The sequence below is a fragment of the Triturus cristatus genome, chromosome 11 (genome assembly GCF_964204655.1).
Source record: "Triturus cristatus chromosome 11, aTriCri1.1, whole genome shotgun sequence".
NCBI lineage: Eukaryota > Metazoa > Chordata > Amphibia > Caudata > Salamandridae > Triturus > Triturus cristatus.
The window spans coordinates 82859100-82880185 of NC_140594.1; the positions used below are offsets into that span (position 1 = coordinate 82859100).

General features: G+C 44.5%; 1 protein-coding gene across 12 annotated transcripts in view; it reads left to right on the plus strand.

Annotated features, from left to right (window-relative positions):
• Positions 1-21086, plus strand: part of DGCR2 (DiGeorge syndrome critical region gene 2) — a 375101-nt gene that overhangs the window by 149997 nt on the left and 204018 nt on the right. For all 12 annotated transcript variants that reach the window (XM_085634829.1, XM_085634831.1, XM_085634837.1 and 9 more), the window contains one exon: positions 14753-14881. In XM_085634829.1, coding sequence (XP_085490955.1) covers positions 14753-14881 — 129 coding nt within the window. The remainder of the gene's footprint in view (positions 1-14752; positions 14882-21086) is intronic.

A 21086-nucleotide genomic window follows, 5' to 3' on the forward strand; every position in this document is an offset into this window, starting at 1 on the left:
GAAAATCATCAATAGAACCAGAACAGGTGAAGATATTCTTAGGGGTGGAGATCAACACCATACAGGGCAAGGTGTTTCCGAGCACAAAAAGAACATTGGCAATACTGAAGGAGACGAGTCTTTACCACAAGGGGCAAGCTCTGACAGTGGGCAAACTGATGGGAATGATGGCGTCATGCATACATTTGGTCCCAAATATCCTCCTCCACATGAGACAATTCCAAGAATGGATCCAACAACAATGGTCACAGGCAACAGGGAGTTGGGAAGATCTAGTGGTTGTCACGCAGGCAGTACATCATGAAATAGCATGGTGGAACAAGAAGAACATAACACAAGGGAAGCCATTCACACAACCAACCCCTACAGTGACCATCACAACAGATGCCTCCCAGCTGGTATGGGGAGCACACACAAACACCCTCAAGGTAAGGCGATTGTGGTCATAACAGGATGCAATAAAACACATCAACTACCTAGAGCTGAAGACCGTGTTCCTAGCCTTAAGAGCCTTTCAGAAACAACTGTACGGACACAGGGTACTAATCCAAACAGACAATACAGCCACCATGCTCTTAATCAACGAACAAGGAGGAACACAATCTGACACTATCAGTTCTAGCACAGGCGATATGGAGATGGGCAGTTCCAAGGCGAATAGACTTGCTAGCAATACATCTACCAGAAGAGGACAATGTGGAAGCAGACCGGCTCAGCAGACAGACCTCAGCATCCACTTATGGGAAAAAAGTCAGCAAAAAATCCAGAAGATATTCGACAAATGAACTCCGCAAATAGATCTATTTGCAACACACCAAAATGCCAAAACTTCGCTTCTAGACAACCGTGCAAACGGTCCCTAAGGAATGCGCTATGGATAAGCTGGTCAGGGACATTTGTCTACGCTTTTCCACCGATACCACTGCTACCCAAGGTACTCAACAAATGCAGAATCAGCAACATGACGCTAATACTGATAGCACCCCAGTGGGCCAGACAAACCTGGTTCTCACAGATAATGGAGATGGCACAAGCACCTGCACACAGGTTCCCCACAAGAAAGGACCTGCTAACAGTGCAAAACGGAAAGGTGCTACACCCAGAGCCAGAGAGCCTCAGCCTAGCAGCATGGCTCCTGAAGACTTAGTTTGCACACCTCAAACTACCAGCAAGCACAATGGCGGTGCTAAGAGAGGCAAGATAGCCTACCACAAGGAAGTGCTACGAGTAAAGTGGAAATAATTCACCAAATGGTGCATTAAGGAGAAACTACAGAGAAGAATTACCAAGGAATCAACAGTACTGTACTGTTGTAGAGCATGTGGTTCCTAGACCTCATTCTGTAAGACACCATCATGCAGACACCTCCCTCGCCGGCTGGGGGACTCTTCAGAGGAGGCGCATAAACGGTCTTGAGCTACTTGCTAGAAGACTCACTTTCAAAGCTTTTGTTCCAGTCATTTGAGGCAAAGAAGTTTTCATCAAACAGACAACATGACTGCCATGTCTAATCTCTAAAAACAAGGCAACAATAACACTCTCCCGCTGTCAGCACTAGAGCAGCAGAACCCGGCATTGGGCACTGGATACACCTTCTGGCAGAGAAACTTCTAGGGGCTGACAACAACTTGGCAGACCTGCTCGGCAGGATGCTTCAACAAGTACACGAAAAAAATCTTCTCCAGTACTTTCAGCACTGGAGCACTCCATACACATAGCTTTGCCCCTTCACCCCCCACAAACATGCAAAATGACCAAACTGCACATCCCAGTACTCGCTCCTTCCATACATGGTATGCAAGATACAGCAGACATCCCAAACCATGATCCTAGTAGCCCCTACATGGATCACACAGCCCTGGTATTCAGCTTTCCTCGAGTTGTCAGTCAGACCCCAGTCTTATTCCCTCATCCAGAATCTATAACAGAGAGGCCTCAACACACCAGATGTCAAACTGGCTCTCAAGTGTTACATCGAAAAAGCCCTTCCGCAAAACTGGGCCTGCCTATTTCTAAGGCAGATATTGCCAGGTGGATAGTCAAGTGAATCCAGACTTGGTATCATAAAGCTATAAGAGACGTCTCTGCTAACCACAGGGCACACTGTACGTGTAATAATGCTGCAACCGGGGGGCGTGGTCTGGCCACGCAGGAAGATGGCCGCCTGACGAGTGAGCTCCGTCACGGGATGGACCCTTAACGGATATTTCCTACCTCACAGCGGCTTTGGAGTCTTCTTGTGCCCTGCGACAGCCGGAAGGTGGTGGGCACGATTTGGGCGAGTTTTTCGACGATGTGACGGCGAAGCTTCCCTGGTGTTGACTGCCTCGATGACAGGGTTGTGTGGAGCTGCGTGTCTGGCGGGGCCTGTCTGACGTATCTACTCAGGCTGCCTCTTCTTCCTCCTCAAGCCGCGCCTCTGTTGCGAAGAACGCCTGCCCCCATGAAGCCGCGCCTCTGTTGCTGCTGAAAAGCGCTTGCTTCCTCATGGAGCCGCGCCTTCGTTGCTGACGACGGGCGCCCGCCTCCTCATGAGGCCGCGCCTTCGCTGCTCCTGACAAGTATCTATCTCCTCATAAAACCGCGCCTTTCTCAAATTGCCTGCTGTAATGTTTCCTTTCAGGAATGTCGCCTGACAGGAGTCAGGATTTTTGACGTGTCGACGCTCAGCTACTGGTAGGATTACTTCCTTCTATAATCCTGTTGTGGCACTTATGTCACTCATCTCATCCAGTCAATGAGCGTATTATCAGGTCAGCAATTAATTTGCGATTCATCACGCTAAACTGTTCTTCCAAGCTGAACTTCTTTGCTACAGTCACAGTTTCGCGCCTTTTGACTTTGGTTACAGCCGACGCTTCATGGCCTCCTTTAGCGTAGTCTATATGTCTTGTACAAGAGTGTGCTTTTTTCCAATGCCATTATAGTGCCCAGGTCAACTCCTTCAGTTAGGCTGTGCTTTTTCTGCTTTGACTAGGATTACCTTGCATTCTACAGCCTTGTTCATCTTGCTGTGCATGTAGCTGTGCTTACTATTATTACCATAATCACGCATATGATGTTTCATTTTATCTTACCTCTATTTACATGCCTTTGAATATAGCGGCAGTTGTTATCATATTTACAAGTGTAAGTAGTGGGGGTCATTAAGCAATGATGTACATTTTACTGTTTAGAAATGCATTATAAGTTCCTTTTAGCTTATTAATGTCATACATATACAGTTACTAAGTGTTTCTTTTGCATGTCTTGGTATTCTTCTGCAACTACATATAAGCATTCCTCAACAGCAAGACGGCTTTACGTACTTTCAAAGTTTTTATCAAACATTCTCCTCAAATGTCTGCCTCTAAGCAAGGAAACAAGGCTTCTAAACCACTTCTTTTTGCAGAAGCCCTCAAGCAGTCCACCAATATGCCAACAAAAGGCAATGCCTCCTCTCCTTCCGCTTCACCTCAGGCTTCGGTCTCTAATGGTGGGCAGGCGTCGGCGGCAGCTTTGCAACGTATCCTGCACGAAATTTCCGAGGTTAGTCGTCGATTAGATGACATGCACCTTACAATTACATCACTAGCTGAGGAGACTAAATCAATTAAGACAGAAATTACCAACTTTCATACGAAGTTTGAATCCCTTGATTCTAGAGTTCTGGCAGTGGAGAATCGATTGGAATCTCTTCCAAATCAAGACCGGGACCTTTTACTCTTCCATAGTAAACTCATTGATTTGGAAGACAGAAGTAGGAGAGACAACATCCGTTTTTTTGGCTTTCCAGAGCGCATTGAAGGGCAGAGTTCCAGTGCATTTTTGTGTCGTATACTCCCAAAGCTAACTGGTATTCCTTTCAATCCACCTCTGGAGATACAACGGGCTCATAGAATTGGTCCTCCACGTGATGATCCTGCCGCACGCCCACGACCGATTATTGCCTGTCTTCTTCGTCATGAACAAACAAGACAAATATTATCTGTGGCTCGGCTTCAAGGCTCCTTTTCTTTTGAAGGTCATCGCATTTTTATGGCAGCTGATTTCTCCAAGGAAACTAACGAGCGGCGGAAAGCCTTTCTCTCCATGCGACCTCAACTACGTCAATTAGGTATCAAATATGGCCTATTTGACCCAGCACGCTTTCGCGTTACCAAAGATGGAGTTTCTAAGGACTTTTTTGACCCCGAGCATCTTCAGCAATTCCTGGACCGTCTTCATCCTCAAGAAATGGAGGTTCTCACAACACCCTCACAGCAAGTTCAGCCCCATTCATCCTCTAAGTCTTCCACTACATTGCCAGATCGCAACAGGCGCCCTCCTAGCAGCCCCCGACCTCGGGGTAGGGATCTTGAACGTCTTCATCGCTCACAAGAAGATAGGAAATCTGCAATACAATCGGTTTCGGTTGCTACGTTTTCACAAGATCTGCAGAGAGACAAGTCACGTTCTCCTCTTAAAACTCCTTCGGATGCGGACTGAATAACTCTCTCACTTATGGAAGTTGCTGACCTTAATACTATTGGCAGTTAACTATAGACTCTCTTTTCTTGAGAAGTCTTATTTCTATTGTTAATTATTTACCACATTTCTCACATGTTTTGCTGTTCTTATAATATCTGCTTGTCCTTTTTTACCTCTTTCTTCCTAGCTTTCTACCTTATTTCTTTTCTCCTTCAGTCTGCTTACTGTTATTTGTCTGCCTAATAATATCACTCTTTCTTCTTCTTATATTCATTGCTTCTCCTGTTACAATTTATTGCTTAAATATTTCTTACTAATTTTGCATTTACTTGGGCGCCTTGGCGCCTAATGGTTTAATTACAGTTTTATTATTCTACTTGCACGATTGCATGTTGGTCTATGTTTATCTATACACGCATTGTATGCTTTATGATATTAGGTTACTTTACATTTAATTATTACTAGACTCCCCCCTCTAAACAATATTGCTTCTGAATCTCTATTTTGCTCTTTCTACCTTTTTATCGTACCTAGGTTCTTTTTCACAATGTTTTTCTGGGCTTTCCTTCTATACCATTACTACTCTCCTAATCTTTTCTCTTTTCTGTCGGGTCTTTTCCCGTGGCGGTGCTCTAGTGCGCCCAGACCCGCGGGTAACAGTCTACGGTCTCTTGATCTCTCTTTGCTTTTACTCAATATTTTATAGTTTTCCTTATTATTGTATCACCTCTCTAAATTTCATCTCCCTTTTTCTTCTTTTATTATTCTTCTGATCGCTTCTTTCATGTATTCCATTTAAATCAAAGTTTCGTTTCCATTTATTTTATTTTTGTTTCCCCTTCTTTTTGTCATTTCTTTTCTTTTTCCTTTGTTTGGTTCAGCACGTTGTTTTGTGCTTCATTCTCCTGTTTCTGATATTTGCATTGTTCTAATATGGCAAAAACACACTCTCTTAATGCAATTACTTGGAATGTACATGGTCTCACCCATTACATAAAACGGAAGAAGGTTCTTTCCTATCTTCAGACTAAGCATGTAGATGTAGCCTTGCTTCAGGAGACCCATTTGGATGCTCTAGAATCAGACAAACTTTGTAGAGACTGGGTGGGTAAGGTTATACATAGCAGCATTCAACAGGATGAATCCACGGACGCAGGTCCCCTTCGCAAGTGTGGAGTTGCAATTCTTCTTCGCAAGTCCCTTCCGGTCACTGTCTCTAAAACATGGTCAGATGTAAATGGCCGCTACGTTTTTGCTAAACTTAAAATTGGTGATTCTCACGTCTGTGTAGGGTCTGTATATGCCCCTACGGGTACCAAGAAAACATTCTTTCTTCAATTATCCCGCTTGTTGCTCGAAATTAATGCATCGCAATATTTGATTGGTGGAGACTGGAATGTGACGCAAGATTCTATTCTAGATAAAACTGGTCCACTAGATAGGGGCAATGCGTCAGATAGAGCTTTGCTAGGTGACATTATCTCAGATATCGGGTTGGTTGACCATTGGCGTATCAGTCACCCAACGGATAAGGAATATACTTTCTTTTCGTCGACTCATGGTACGTTCTCTCGTCTTGACTACTTCCTCATCTCACAGAATGCAGTTAAGTTGGTCACGGATTCCTGCATTCTGGAAGCGGCATTGTCTGACCACTCTCCGGTTCTCCTTTCCCTAGAACTGGGACTTTCTAGTCCTGGACGTAAGCCCTGGCGAATGAACATTCAACGCCACAGAACTCCTGTTGGTAAATCCCAACTGCAGTCACACCTTCAAACTTATCTTTCTAATAATCAGGGATCCGTGACCTCCAGCAGGACTCTTTGGGCTGCAGCTAAGGCTACTTTAAGGGGACAATTAATGCGTGATGCAGCACTCGCTAATAAGCAAAATGCGAGGAAACAAGTGGAGCTCGAACATGACATACAAACCTATTCTCGCCTATATATCACTTCTCCGTCCTTACAAAATCGTAAACTGCTTGAACAAGCCCGAATAGCCTTAAACAGTCTTTTTACATCTAAGGCAGAATACGCCTTACAGAAAATGAAAGGTCGACACTACGAGCAAGGAGAAAAGGCGGGAAGGTTATTAGCCGCACAGTTGCGTCAAAGGGAGGCATCTATGGCCATCCCGGCCATCAGATCTGCGCAAGGACACTTATGCACAAAACCTCAAGACATTGTCAATGAGTTCGCCTCCTTTTATGAATCCCTCTATACTTCTGATAATCGAATGGATTCGGATAAGATGACGGCATTTCTTGCGAAGGTGCATCTCCCTTCTCTTTCAGCGGATGGTAAGGCCATCCTTGAGGGTGAAATAACTAGGGATGAGGTTTCCAGTGCGATCGCTGCCCTGCCCTATCACAAGGCCCCTGGTGAGGATGGGTTTCCTCCTGAATTCTATCGTTGGGCAGGTCTCAATATTATTGACACTCTACATGCCGCATTCCAGGAGGCGGATGCTGCATCTTCATTGGGTCCCCTTTCTAACAAAGCTATTATTGTTGTGCTACCAAAGCCAGGCAAAGATCCCCAGCTTTGCAGTAGTTATCGTCCCATTTCCCTGTTGAACTCTGATATTAAAATCCTGGCTAGTATCCTTGCGTCTCGTTTACGTAAAGTCTTGCCTTCTTTGATACACCATTCCCAAGTAGGCTTTGTACCGGGACGCTCTTCCCGCAACCATTTGCGTTCTCTGGCCCATGCACTGTGGTCGGCTCAACATCTCACAGATGATGCGTTAGCCCTCTCACTTGACGCAGAAAAAGCGTTTGATCGCATCGAATGGAATTATCTTTTCACGGTCATGGAAAAATTTGGCTTAGGTACAAAATTTATTGATAAAGTACGTTTACTTTACAACCATCCTTCTGCTCAAGTGAATTATGGTGGATTTCTATCTGATTCCTTTACAATTAAGAGAGGGACACGCCAAGGTTGTCCACTATCCCCCCTTCTGTTTCTTTTGGCTATGGAACCTTTAGCTGCTACCATCCGTCAATCTGATGAAGTTTCTGGTATTCCCCTCCCTATTGGACATTCCAAAATATACCTGTACGCTGATGATATTTTACTCACTGTTACTCGTCTTCCTCGGTCGATCCCCTCTCTTCTTCAAATTATTAATGATTTCTCTTCCTTTTCAGGTTATAAGATTAATTGGGACAAAAGTGAGGCTTTACCTATTTCTAACGGTACCACAAAAGCAGCCATCTTTGGTTTTCCTTTTCATTGGCAGTCCTCACGCCTCAAATACTTGGGTGTCCTAGTTAATAAAGGGTTACAAGATATGGTTACAGATAACTTGTCTCCTCTTATCTCCCAAATGCGTCGGGATTTTGATAAATGGAAGGCTTTGGGTCTTTCTCTCTGGGGTAGGGCTCAGGCTGTTAAAATGGTTACTCTTCCGAGATTCATTTACATTCTGGGCATGCTTCCCCTACAGATTCCCTTATCCTTACTCCGGTCAGTAGACGCCCAGATTAAAACCTTCATTTGGGATACTGCTAAGCCGCGTCTTGCCATAACCAAGTTGAAGGCTCATCAGTTATCAGGCGGCATTGGTCTTCCATCCATTGAACACTACTCTTTGGCGTTACATATTTCCCAACTCTCATATTTTTTACCCGGTATTAAAGACTTGCCACAATGGGTCCAAATAGAACGACATCTTCTATCCTCGGAATCGAATCTTACTCCTTTGTATGGTAGTGGCACTAGTCGTCTTGACCCGAAAAATCCGATATTATCTGCCATGCATAAATCCTGGCAGAGAAGTCATAGGTTGCTAGGTTCGAATCCAAGAATTCACATTAAGGCCCCCCTATGGAATAATTCGGGCATTCGTATCAATGGTCGTATGTTATCCTGGCCTGATTGGCGTGCTGCAGGTATCCTCTATCCGGATCAGCTTCTACATGATGGGGATTTTAAGCCATTCTCTCAGCTAAGGGTAGAATTTGATCTTCCCCTACATCATTCTTCTAAATACCTTCAGCTCCAGCAATGTCTGAAGACCCATATGGGATCACCGCCATGGCTACTACAAGACTCCCCTATTTTATCCTATTTGCACGTTTGGGGGAAATTTAAAGGTGTTACCTCCGGTATATACAAAATTTTATCGTCCCATCTTTTCTCTAAATCTCTTTCACACGATCTTCAGCGTAAATGGCAAGCTCGCCTCTCAATTTCCTTTTCCGACACCGAATGGGATTTGATTCTAGAGAATTTGAACAAGGGAGCTCGTGAATCAAGGCTCAAATTTTGTCTTTTCAAAATACTACACGATTGGCATTGGTCTCCAGTCAAATTGCACAAAGCTGGTCTTCTTTCCCATTCTAACTGCTGGAGATGTACCAATTCAGGTTGCGATATTACTCATATCATTTGTGAATGCCCTAGTATCCAATCCTATTGGACTTACATTGGTACTACTTTGAATTCCACTATGCCCCTAAAATTGCCACTTACACCAACTAACATTCTCCTGCATGACTTACGCCACTCCCCAAAGCTCTCGAAACCACAACTTCGTCTTTTTCATACCTCACTTGCTACTGCTAAAATATGTATCCTGCGTCATTGGAAATCATCTTTGCCTCCCTCTCAGGAAGATTGGTTGGTAGCGATGATTCAGACTGCCTCACATGAACGCACTATCTATAACCTTCAGGATCAAGCTGACACCTTTCTCCGAATTTGGTCTCCATTTCTTAAATCAAATACAGCTAGTTCCCCTGCTTCTACTTCTACCCAAACACATTAATCAGCTTTTACCCTCTCTTGTCCTTTGTTTATTTCTTTTCTTTTCTTTGCCTTCTGTATCCTCTGCTTTATTCGTTGTAGTGTTCTTCTGTCTTTATCTAATTACTTTCTCTTTGTTCTCTCTATCTATATTTCCCGCATTTCCATTGTCTAAGCTTTTTCCCTTTTCCTCTCCTTATAGGTTATGTCTTTATAATGTATCATCCTATGCCTTGACATCATTATTACTTCAATTAGTATTTATCTATTTAAATGCATATTTATATCTTATTTATATCATATTTATTCATATGTATCTTTCAGCATTGTTTCTTTCAACATGGATCTATTTTCTCTTCATTTTCAGTTGTCTATGCTTTGATGTATTTGTTTTATAAAAATTCAATAAAAAATTTCAACACAAAAAAATAATGCTGCAACCATGATACTCCTTTGCAATATCCCACTAACTGATATATTTAAAGCAGCCACTTAACCCCACACACAATCACCAAGCACTACTGTGTGGATATCTTAGCCTGCTAACAGGTGATGGTTGGCCATACAGTCCTGAGGATTTTTTTTCAGACATCAGCATCATCCACACGTTAGCCACGACTTGTAGGGAAGTACTACTGTTAGTCTATGCCAAGCATCTGTATGTACAGCAGCACACACTACAAACTGAAAATGTTAGGTACACTGTAGCAGCTATCTGATAAGAGACTTCTAGCTGCAGAATCCTTTCCTTTCAATTCCCCAGGTGTCAGACTGGGTCTGGAAATGCTTGTCTCAGCAGTACCACTGCGCGCCATTGGGTGATTCCATCTGACTCGTGCTACGTAGTGTGTATCGGCTGTAACGTCGCGGTCACCTATATAGGCGCCAACCATGCGTGCGGCCTCCCGTTTTCTTTCCGTGCCAGTTAATAGCTGAAACGGAGCAGAGCTACCCCTCTGTCTCTTTTTAACAGGCTTTTTTTCAGCATTTTGTCTAGAGATTTTTTTTTTCTTGTGTTGAGGGATGACCTCTAGGCTGGTAGGTTTCAAGCCGTGTGGTACCTGTCACCGCACCATATTGGTAACTGACCCCTATCTCGTTTGCTGGTGGTGTCTCGAGCCCAACCACAACATAGTTGTGCCCGGACTGCAGGGCCATGGCTCCGAAGGCCTTGTGGAAGTGTTCCATGAAGCTTCTTGGGGCCTAGCAGTCGACACTGCCGAGCGTGACTCTTCGTAGGTCACAGTCCCAGTCGAGGAGGACAAGGTCGCGACGCAGCTCCAGATGCCCAGTTCTTCTTTGCACTCTAGTTCCTCGGAACACCCTGGGAAAGGGCATATGAAAAAGTAATTCAAACGGACTTCGACTTCACCTCGTCAGTGATCAGTCAATGAGAAAGGTAAGGAGCATCGACGCTGTAGGCATGCTTCTGCAGAATCATTGCTGGGTAGGACTCGGCACCTCCCTTCATTTCCAGGTGCCTTATCGACTCCTGCTCAAGTGAGAGAATTCTACGAGACTACGTGTCGCGTATTTGAGCAGGTCGACCTCTGGTGCGCTTTTGGGCCCCACGGTGTCGGGAGAGGCCCCACCAGGCTCCACGCTGATGGCTCCGGCCTTGGTGCTGGTGGGGTCTTATAAATCTGACTCCGGGTTGGCATCGGTCATGCCAACGCAACCGTCCCTGGTGCTGTCCCTGAAGTCTATGCCTCTGGCACGAGCCTGTAATGACAAACTTTAGATCTCCCCTGGACCAAGGAATGTACCGTCACTTTCCCAGGGAGAGAATATCAGTTCCAAACTTATGGAATATAACATATACACAGCACTTCCTAAGGTGGGCAAACTTTTAACACTCCCCCAAAGGCAAGGCAAGAAAACAATAATTTGCGCATCACTTGTTAGGATTAGACCAACTTCCTATAACACAATTACCTGCTAGAAGGGAATTCACCCATCCTTCTACAACAGAATACTTGGCCAAGAAGAGTCCACACCTCCTGCTATAAGGAAAAGACGAATTGGTATATCTGGGATGTATTTATTTGTAAATAGCACCACACAGTAAGCCAAATGCACCTAACATAGCAGACTCTAACATATCAATAATATGATTGAACATACAATCAAGGCAAATAATATATATATATATATATATATATATATATATATATATATATATATATATATATATTACCTACTGGCGGTCGCCAGTAGGTAGTTATAGTTAGGACCACGTTTCCATAGGAAAACCTCAACATTCTATTTTGAATAACTTTGGCGCCGGTCGACGAATCCTCGCGAATTTCTCAAAATAGGTGGGGCGCTACGCTCCGCTCCTATCCTGAAAGTCTCGGGGGGATCCGTCAAGCGGGGGCTGAGATAAAAGGGGGGTCCCAAAACGCGTTTTTCCCATGCATTTTTCCATAGGACCTTTAGAACGAGCTACAGCCCGAACGGCTGAACAGAATTACTCAAAATTTGGCAGAGAGGTAGTCCCTAGGTCAAGGAAGTGCCTTTTATAGGTTTGGTGTAAATCTGTTCAGTAGATTCTGAGAAAATAGCCTTTAAATCAATATATATATCTGAGCCCGCTTACGGTACGCTTACCGTACGCTTACGGTAAGCGTACGGTGGCGTGCGCGATTCTGATTGGCTCTTAGATCTTAGTAAACATTCGAATCGGCCGAAACCAGGAAGCGGCGGCCGCCATTTTCTGTGTTTCACTCTGAAAAAAAAAGAGTGAAAACAAGAAAAGGGGGCAATGAGGAGAGTTACAGACCCCCTTACATTTGTGAGGGGGTCAAAGAAGGACTGTAAAGTACAAAACAAACATTTATTGATTTTTAAAAAAAATCACGGGGTACGCGTACGGTAAGCTTACGGTAAGCGTACGGAAGAAACATGGCGTGCGCGAAGGAGATTCTGATTGGCCCATAGATCTTAGTAAACATTCGAATCGGCCGAAACCAGGAAGCGGCGGCCGCCATTTTGTGTGTTTCACTCAGAAAAAAAACAGAGAAAACAAGGAAAGGGGGCAATGAGGAGAGTTACAGACCCCCTAACATTTGTAAGGGGGTCAAAGAAGGACAGAAAAGTACAAAAAAAACATTTATTGATTTTAAAAAAAATCACGGGGTACGCGTACCGTAAGCTTACGGTAAGCGTACGGTAAAAAAAATAAAAATAAATAAATGAAAAGCAGATTTAAGAGTTTGCTCATCATATGTCCTCCATGTGCGCACGGTGCGCGAAGCGCATCGTGCGTTCATGGCCCATCTAGCGTAATGTGGGCACGCGGTGCGCGCACGCCACAAATGGCGTAAAGTAACTTAGCATTTAAAAAACCGTACAAATTCACTGAAAAAACCATAGGTTTCACACATGTTATAGTTAGCTGGACATTTTACTGATAAAAAACCAATGAAATTCCCCCGTTATAGTTACTGTAGGCAACTATAACTCACGCGACCGTAATCCTCTGCTGATGACATATGTGTCTTTATGAAAAAAAAATATTTGTAATATATGTATAGCTAAAATTTAATGGAAGAAGACATGGGCAAATAAGTGTCTAAATACAGTATTAGCATCAGCAGAGGATTGCGGTCGCGTGAGTTATAGTTGCCTACAGTAACTATAACGGGGGAATTTCATTGGTTTTTTTATCAGTAAAATGTCCAGCTAACTATAACATATGTGAAACCTATGGTTTTTTCAGTGAATATATATATATATATATATGTGTATATATATATATATATGTAGAAATATATATATATGTATGGATATAAGAATCAGAAAATAAGAAGGAAAGGAAAGAATTCAGAAAAGAATCAAGAGACGGTTAGTAGCAGACACCTCACCTAATGCTCCATTTCACCCCACTTTGTTCAAGGGGAGTCCATTGCTTGAACCGGGCGAAAGCTCAGAGGTGACACCACTTTTTCCGTGACAACACGTCTGCTCCACGGATGAACTTCCACCAAGCCAGTGTAGATCCCCCTTTTTATTACACATTCAAAACACAGCGAAGCTTCTAGCATGCCACGCCCCCTAGTTCTCATGAGAGCCCGTACCAGCTTGCTTCAAGGTCACAGCAAAGGGTTGATCAGGCCCTCGCTATGGCTACGAGTCAAACCATGTACATTCCTCTGATAAGAACCAGTTCTCTCTAGTCAGTAAAATGCGAAAAACAGGAAAAAAGAGCAGACCATGCCCTCCCCACTTTGTAGCTTCGTGCAGGCACAGAAAATGGCTTCAGAGTTAGTTAAGCCATGCACACAAAGGCCCAAAGCAGGATGGAATTGAAAAGCAAGATGACATGAGACCATGTCAAAGGAGCACCTATAATTCTCATCCACACAACTTACAAGCACCACTGTGCACACAGAAAAGTTTGAAGCAAGGTAAATTCAGAAGGCAGAATGACATTAGACCACGTCAAAGCCAATAGGTCAAAGTCATAATTCACCTATCCCAAATAACATTATACACTTAATCCCTCAGTATACAACATTGAGCACATGTGTGCACCACCACCCACAAGACTGCACCTCAACATCCCATACCTTCTATTCTTGGAAAGACTATTCCACTAAAAGACAGAAGAAAAGCAGGCATATGCAAACCCATCCTACATTAAGGCTAAGGTAACATAAGTCAGTACAAAATGGTGGTCGAGGGTCATCATAGGGTGTCAGACCACAAAAGTGGCTGATTCACTACAGAGCCCCATTCTGATACCCGACAACTCTACTTTTTGATCTTACTTATTAATTAACTTCTTTTCATAATACACATGTGCAGCATACTGTGTTCACTCGTCACTCCATATCACTCACCCGCTGTGCGAAAAACTATCTAACATTACACTCTATCCTCAAAAACAACGAGCATACATCTGAGCTCAGCATAAGATGGCAGGAGTAGGCAGAGCATGTGAATCTACATCAATACACACTACGGATGCTTAGAAGGTAAGTAACATTCTTGGAGTCTGTCTATGCCTCACCATAGAGCATGCACAATGTCTCTTTTGACTGTCCTTGGGCGCTGTTTCTCGCTCTATTTCTGGATTTTTTTCCCTCTTTTTTGCTTTCTTGTTCTACCTTTGGGTTGTACCCTCCATGTTTTGATCCTGCGACTGTGGGATGGAGAAGATATAAACACTGTAGACATTTTTCAAAGTGCTCATTTGGATTTCTTTGCTGCGAAGAGATGTTCCAGTGTCTCCTACAAATCTGAGAATGGGGAACGTTTAGTACCAGACACTAGAGAGTAAGCGTGGGTGTCTCGTTACAGGCTCTTAACACTGTGTTTTGTGACTTTAACCTTACAGGTTGTGTTTTTCACTTGTTGCTGGTTTTATTTGTTGGTTGAAGAAAATTAGTAGGAATTTTAGTACGCAGTGGCACTTGATAATAGGCTAATGGTGTTCTACAGAGACAATTCTAACACTCTGCCAGCACCACTCGTTTTTGATGTTACCTTGAACAAGCTACTTGTGATATTGAATCAAGCCCATAGATTTCCTTCTCTCTCTTCTCCAGGGCTGACCCCCGATCAGCGTACTTACCATGGGAAGGAGAGCGTGGACTCTAAACACAACCGAGGTCGAGGGGGCGGAGAGACCACTCGCTTCCACACTGTGAACGTGGCACAGTCTGTCCGCTTCAGCAGTAAGTTGCAGCATTTTTTAATTAGACAATTGGCATCTGAATCTCATGAACCCTGTTGGTTATTCCAGGTCATTTCCTGTTTTGGAAAAAGCCTTCATTGTTAATTCATTATGCAGACTATAAATATAGAAACGACACCCTTGCTGGTCTCGCATCCATAGATCAGCATGTTTTGAGATCTGAACCTGCCTAAAGTCTTGCTTGGTTTGATTTTGCTGGTATTTTTATTATATGTATAAATGCTTCTTAATTAACGAAGGTGCTTTGAGCCTTTGGGATAAATTTCATCCATTTGCTGGATACAAAATGAGAGCTGCATAAATGGTACATATGATTACTGTACAAATCTGAGAAACCAAGCCATTATAAGGGATCAAAATTAATGTGTTGTAAAATGTGATAAGAAGTTGAGACTTAAGTGCTAAAAGATGCTTTAACTTTCCATATTTTATTGAAGAGATAAATAACTGCAGGGCATAGAGGGAAACCTAGCTAAATCAAGACTGCTTTCAAGTGGCCTATGGTGGTGGTGGGAGTGTGTGGGCATGGGGTTACTGATCCAAGTCATCACTTCTGTGGACACTGAGGAGATCAAACTTTGGAAAATTATAATAGATGTGGATAGCTAAGTTGTACAGTATTTGAAAAGTATGAGTATAGCAGGAGGTAGTTTGGATAATATTAAACAAGCAGTTGTAACAAAAGTTACTATTCGAGAAATAAACGTGAGGACACATATCTTAATCTTGATAAACATTTCCTCTGCAGATGGGCAGCAAAAAATAAAGTTATGTTCGAGCTATGTGTGGCTGTAGATTTACATGCTGTGCATACTCCTGCCATTTAGTGTTGGGCCTGGATGTGTGCAAAATACGATAGTGCCCATTGGGACAAAATGGAGGAGCGCTTCAAATACCTCTCAGAAGAGCATAGAAAAAGGGGACGGGAAATAGTTGCTGAGGGCAAGTTGATAGCCAACACCTCCAAACACTGTCTCAGCTGCCAGGGGGGTAAATTCAAATATTCTGGTACGCGGACATGCTCTGTATCTCTGGCTTTATGCCTGAAGTACAGCAGAACCTGCTGAACATGCCTTTTGACAGTGAGCATCTCTTTGGTCCACAAGTAGACCAAGCTTTAGAAAAGGTTAAAAAAGATATGGAAACAGTGAAAGCCATGAGGGCACTGAAAACACCCGATCCCCCTCGGCTTCTTTCGCCACACCATGTACTGTGAAGGCTCTAAGACAACCTCCATGTCCTATCACTGCTCCCAGGGTCAGCAGTCCTGTTCCGTGGGTTATTTCCGAGGCTCCTATAGAGACAACAATTCTAGAGGCAGAGGCAGAGGGAAGGTTATCTCCCCAAAAGTAGCGAAACCTGCTACCAAACCCTGGTTTGACTTTGCTTCCCCATGACCACACAACACCTGTCGGGGGAAGGGGCTGATGGTGCCTACAAGGCTTCTTTCCCACGTGGCAAACTGTCACCTCAGACAAATGGGTGTTGGACATTATCCATGGCTATTTTTCTGGATCTCACGTCCAAGTCTCAACATTCCACCTCACAAATACAGATTCTCAATGGAACACCAAAGGCATCTCAAGGAGGAAGCCAAGCCCTCCTCCTCAAAGGGTCTAGAGAACCCATCCCCCACCAGCAGCAAGGCACGGGAGTGTACTCACTGTCCTTCTTAATGCCCCCAAAGACCGGTCCCTCAGGCCTATTCTGGACCACAGGCCCACAAACAAGTACATCATCTCAGAGCATTTTCACATGGTGACCCTTCAGGATGTAATTCTGCTTCTCCAGCAAGGCAACTTTATGGCCGCGCTCGACCTGAAGGACATCCATTTCCACATACCAATATATCCGGCTTATCGCTGGTATTTCAGATTTGTGACCGGCAGAAGGCATTACCAGCTCAAAGGGCTCTCCTTTGGGGTTACCAAAGTGCCTTTCGGTGGTGGCCACACACACCTACGCAGACAGAGCATCCACGTGTTCCCATATTTTTACGACTGGTTTATTAAACGTTCTACAAGCTAGCAGTGTCGCAAACACAGACAGGTCACAATAGACCTGCTTCATCGCCTAGGGTTTATCAACACCACAAAATCACATCTCCAACCCCTCCAGATACAGCGCCATCCAGGGACCATTCTCAACTCAGTGCTACCCTTAGCCTATCTGAATCCTGCCAGGATCCAGTTCTTTCAAGCACTGCTCCCTTTGTTTCAATCAAATCAGCAACTCAGTCAAAACAGTCATGTGCCTCCTGGGCACGATGGTCTCCTACAGTGGCATAGTACCTCATGCCAGGCTTCACATGCGTCTGTTGCAAGAATGCTTAGCGCAACAGTGGTCTCAGACGAAAGGTCATTCAGACAATCTAGTGTTGATCGGCCGCCGCTCTCCTCGCTCTCTGTAGTGTTGGAACCCCTACAACCTTTTGCAGGTGTGGCCTTTTCTTGAGCCAGTTCCGTAGACGATTGTCACAACAGACTCCTCCCTTACACGGTGGGGTCAGTGGGAAGCCAAGTACCAGGGCCTCCACATCAGCTACCTGGAACTTAAAGCCTTTCATCTAGTGTTGAAGGCTTTTCTACCTCACCTCACAGGCAAGGTTGTTTTTGTCCCTACTGACAGTGTGACAGCCTTGTTTTACCTTCAGAAACAGGGAGTGGGGAGAGGGGGACGCAATCTTCACAGCTGTCTCGACTATCCCAGAGCATTTGGTGTTGGGCTCTCCTCCACAAAATTCATCTGTTGGCGGAGTACCTTCTGGGGATGGACAGCGATTTTCCCAACCTTCTCAGCAGGATGTGGCAGCAGGTCTACGAGTGGGAACGCCACCCTCCAGTCCCCCTCTACTACTTTCACACATGGGAGTTCCCACAGATAAATCTGTTTGCAACAGCAGAAAATGCCAAATGCCCCAACTTTGCCTCCAGGCTTCCTCACCCAAAGTCCAGCAGCAATGTACTATGCGTGAACTGGTCAGTGATATTTCCCTACGGTTTTCCTCATCTCCTCCTTCTTCCATTAATGGTTTGGCGGCTCCGGCAGGCGCCCCATATGCTTACCCTGATGACACCCACATGGGGCCGCCGACCTGGTTCATGACTCTGCTCTAACTTTCAGTGGTTCCGCACGAGAGGCTCCCCAACAAGCCAACCCTTCTAATGCAGAACCATGGAGAGATCATGCACCTGGATCCCAGATCCCTCAACCTTTTGATCTGGCTCGTGAGGTTATATAATTTGGATCATTTAATCTTCCTTCTGAATGCATGAGCATTGTCAGGGAAGCATGCAGACCTACCACCCATGTCTGCTATGCGGCCAAGTGGAAGAGATGTATCTGTTACTGCCATTCCAAACCTATCTGCTTGTTTAAAGGCACAATACAAGGCAATTGTCTGTTACTTCTCTTGCAAATTTCTGGGCTAGCCTTTGCCTGCATAAGATTACACCTAGTGGCTGTGGCAGCCTACCTTCAGAATAGACCACACATCTCTCTTCAGGATACCAGTCATTAACCCCTTCAGCGCTGCGGGAATTCCCCCGCGGTGCTGAAGGGTTCGAGCGCGGGCGGGGCCATGAGCACAGCGCAACCGATGCTCATGACGGAACCGTTCCGTCATGGGCATGGAAGGGGTTAAAGTTTTAATTGAGGACCTCATTAGGGAACGTCTTCCCTGGATCCCACTGGCACCCTTATGGGATCACAACATTGTACCCACACAACTCATGGGTCCTCCATTTGAGCCCCTCCACACCTTCCCCCTTCATTTCCTCTTTTGGAAGGTGGCATTTCTAGTTGCTATCACCTCACTCAGCGTGCAAGTGAACTTCAGGTGTCAACCCTGGAAGGAACTTACTTCCAAGTACATAGGGATATGGTTATCCTCCGCACCAACCCCAAATTTCTCCCTAAGGTGGTGTTTGACTTAATCAGTCTATTGGCCTTCTGTTTTTTTCTCGTGACCGGATTAATTTGCGGCACAAGCTGCCATGCTTGGATGTAAAATGAGCCCTCGTGTCCTACGTTGATAGACAATTTAGAAAGAGACAACCATTTTTTGTTGCTTTTTCCAAACTCCACAAAGGGAAGGCCCTATCCTAATCCGTACATGCTGTGCTAAAGCTAAAAGGACTCTACCCACTTTTCGTAGAGCACACTCAACTCAAAAGAATGGAGCTTCTAAGGCCTTCTTGGAGAACATTCATAAAACTGATATGTGCACACCAGCACTGTTCCCTCCAACGTGCGCGCGTGAGCGGGCGCGCACCTAAGCGGGCGTGCACGCGCTCTGTAAATTACAAAGCGCGCACAGGCAACTGAGGACCTTGGCGCCGCCGCTTTTAAATGCGTGCGGTGCGAAAACTGTCAGATTGTGTCCCTTTTTGTAAGTAATCATGTTAATCGCTGCTATTAACATGATTACTTTAACAAAGGCACACAATCTGCTCGGCTGTTCAGTGTTGTGCCCTATTAACAAATGAAAGGCAGCAAGTCTACAAGCACGTCATGCTTGTAGACTTGCTGCCTTTCATTTGTGAAAGGCAGACCGAGCAAGCAGGGGACAGAGAGCCAGAATGGGTGTCTCAAAGCAAAATTTGGGTCTATTTACGAGTGACATTTCAACAACTATGAGTGGCATATTCTCGCGTGCTAAACACGCAATGAAGCTGAGAGAAATATAGAAATATTAGAAATTACACGCATTTGAGCAATGATAAACCCAAAGAAGATTTTAACTGCTGTAAAGCACCAGTAATAGAAGGGCACAAACACTCACTTGTGTGAGGTCAGCCTTTTAGGGGAGCCTCCCGATAGTCTTGCCGTGATGACCTTGAATAATTACTAAACCTGATTGTTTTGAATACCATTTTCCCTTAATTTATTTATAAGGTGGGTGATGTGCGAGAGTCTATTATTGCCATTCTGCAGAGGAATGTTTATTTTTCATTCAACACCCATAAAAAGGTTTCTTTTAGATCGCAATAAGACCAAACATGAGACATTGGAGTGTGTCACAGATATTAATAGCAATAATATTAGTGAACTGCTGATGTGTTACAATATTGATAACACACATCACTATCCCTGAACATTAGATGTAAACACATTTAGAATCCAGACAATTGCGCCTATATACTGTCAGTGACCTGGCCTAAGAGGGCAAGAAAGAGCTGAAATTAAATCATCAATTCAAATCCGTTCTGAACAGGGGCCCCCAAAATAGGTTTGTCCCAGGGTCCCCAAAATCCTTAAGATGTGCCTGGTAGACTTGCTGCATTTCTTTGGTTAATAGAGCGCAGCCGCGGGGCCAGTGCCAGCCCTAGGAAGGTGTGACCGGTGCCACTGTACCAGGTGCAGACTTCAGGTGGGGGGGGGGGGGGGGGAGGGGGACACGGTGTTTGCAAGTATATTATTGTATTAATAGCACCTGCTGCTATGTTCCTTGACTCCAGCATTTTTCATGCAATAATAAATATAGCAAGATAACTGAGTTTTCTCTAGTGCAAGTTCTAAGGTACAGCAGAGGGTTAATATGCCTGCTGCAAAGAATGTGCATCATGCAGATCTCAAAGTGCCCGGCTGTCCCACTGCAGTACCTATAAAAAAGGCACCGAAATGGGAACGCCAAAGCAAATTCCTGCAGGGCATGGACTGCCAAGTCCATGCCCTGCAGGAACTTGGGGTGCATGCACACAGGGAGGCATAACATGTGCCCTCCTGCAGGTTTCCCCAGCTATGCAAGCTTGTATAGGCTCCAGACATTTCCACACCCTGTGAACAGAGCTCTAGTTGAGAATAATTACTGAAATCTTATATTGGTACCACTGTTGGAGTCCTGTGCTTTTCTAAAGCCGAAGTGTGCTTGCCTGTGTAACCAATACATGTCATGGTGTGTATGTAAATTGAAAACCTGCCTTAAGAGCCATCATGTGGCACTGTATGTGTGGAATGCACCGTATTTTCATTTTTTTAAGCAAAAGTTTGGAGTGATGTTTGCACTGATATTTGTCACTGCCCCATATGTGCGGTCCGGTTCTTGGTGCACATAGCATTGGCTGCAGCGCACAGAGACCCAACACTGCGGCACACAGAGGAAAAAAATTAGAGGGAACATTGCACACCAGCTACCTTGTCTACACCACACATTCACAAAACACTACTGTGTGGATGTCCAGCCC